This window comes from Vollenhovia emeryi, unplaced genomic scaffold (assembly GCF_000949405.1).
Source record: "Vollenhovia emeryi isolate VEMERY1.0 unplaced genomic scaffold, V.emery_V1.0 DF941488.1, whole genome shotgun sequence".
Classification (NCBI taxonomy): Eukaryota; Metazoa; Arthropoda; class Insecta; order Hymenoptera; family Formicidae; genus Vollenhovia; species Vollenhovia emeryi.
This window is the reverse complement of record NW_011964878.1, coordinates 1-1,590: the sequence shown is the minus strand read 5'-3', so window position 1 is coordinate 1,590 and position 1,590 is coordinate 1. Positions and strand designations below refer to the sequence as shown.

At 26.5% G+C, this 1,590-nt stretch overlaps 1 protein-coding gene across 2 annotated transcripts in view; it reads left to right on the top strand.

The window, feature by feature from the left end:
• LOC105570959 (odorant receptor 22c-like) overlaps nt 1–1,093 on the top strand; it is a 4,270-nt gene extending 3,177 nt beyond the window's left edge. The window contains exons 4-6 of one of the 2 annotated variants that reach the window (XR_001009612.1): nt 50–285; nt 555–687; nt 761–1,093. Coding sequence is in view for 1 of the 2 variants with exons in the window: in XM_012028419.1 (XP_011883809.1) it covers nt 50–195; nt 555–687; nt 761–814 (333 nt within the window). In the remaining variant the exon portion in view is untranslated. The remainder of the gene's footprint in view (nt 1–49; nt 286–554; nt 688–760) is intronic. The other variant, XM_012028419.1, reaches the window with a different exon arrangement.
• The last annotated feature ends 497 nt before the right edge of the window (nt 1,094–1,590 follow it).

Sequence of the window (1,590 nt, the reverse complement as noted above, 5' to 3'; positions counted from 1 at the left end):
TTATGATCGCTAGTTTTATAAGTATTGAAATCATCGATTTTACTTCCAGCTATTTCGAATAGTGACGCTGCATCAGGAAAAAATGGAAATTATTAAATTAATTTGTTATGTGATTTTTATTTTTTTATTTTTAGTTATAGGTAATTTTGTTGGGCAAGAATTTATAAATCACGACGAGCATGTCCATCACACGATGTATGTCATGTATTTAATATATCCTTTTACAACCCGTAATATTGCATCAAAAATTTGTACATACCTATATCGGTTCTATATAAAAATATGGTAATTATTGAGTACAAAGGAGTCAGCTCGAATAATCTTGACACCTTTGACATATATTATAGATCACCCTTTTGAGTGATCTTCAGAATATTTTAAACGTCGCTCGTTGTTCCTTAAAAAGTTATTAATAAAAGAAATTTATTTATTTCGCATAAAGTTCTCCACTTTAATAAAATTTTCTTTACTTATAATATACAATGATAATTATACATATACAATAGAATAATTATCAAAGATGTTTAGAGACTAAGTAATTTTTTGCAATATAGATGTAATACGAAATGGTACCAGACCCCGTTAAAGATACAAAAATTTGTACTTTTTGTGATGAGAAAAACTACAAAAACTTACAAAGTTGATGCTGGTGGTTTGTTTAGTCCCTCTTTGGAAAGTTTGGCCACGGTTCGAAATCATATTATTAATAAATATAATCATCATATCATTCAGCTTCTTAAATAATACTTTTTCGTTTTAGAGCATGAGTTTAATGCTTTCGTGTCTGACGCTTTTATGTTCCATACAACAATAATTTCAGTTGTAAAAGATACATCGATAAATTTTATAATCTTATGGAGACACATGATAATGTTATTGGATCTCTCGCAATCATATCAATTTTAACAAAATATTTTTAATAAGCAATGTGATTAAAGATTTTAATTAAAAAAATATTATCTTGATTCCTTTGTTTCTAACTTTACACTGTTTCGTACACACACACACACACACACACAACTATGTATATTTCTCATAACCGTTTTCGAATAAAAATATTTCTTGTATTATATTGTGCCAAATAAAAACAATATACTTATTATTGTAAGCAAAGAAGTCTTCATCACGTCATGTTTTGATAAGATTCAACATTCCTCTATATTTATTATTATAGAAATTTGAGTTAACAAAAATTTTATATCTTAAATTACAAGGTATTTGAAAAATAGATGGATGAACTTTAAAAGCATATTCTACTCACTGTAAGAATGAAAACAAATCATATAAAATTGGGTCCATTAATCTATTTGAAAGAATTAATCTTTATTTAATCATTAAAGAGTTAAGATATTTTATCAAGATGGTAACTTATTCGAACATACAATTGGCAGATCCACTGTATGTATGAGTGAACTAATGGAATTTGCAGGAAAAACATTAACATTTACTTAACATTTACTTCGAAATCTTATTTACTTTGAAACTGTATTTACATGTTCTAGTATTCCGTCTAATATGGTTCATCAAACTTCTGCAATTTTAATAATTAAAAATCAATGTACAAGCTAATGATACATATTATACAGGGTG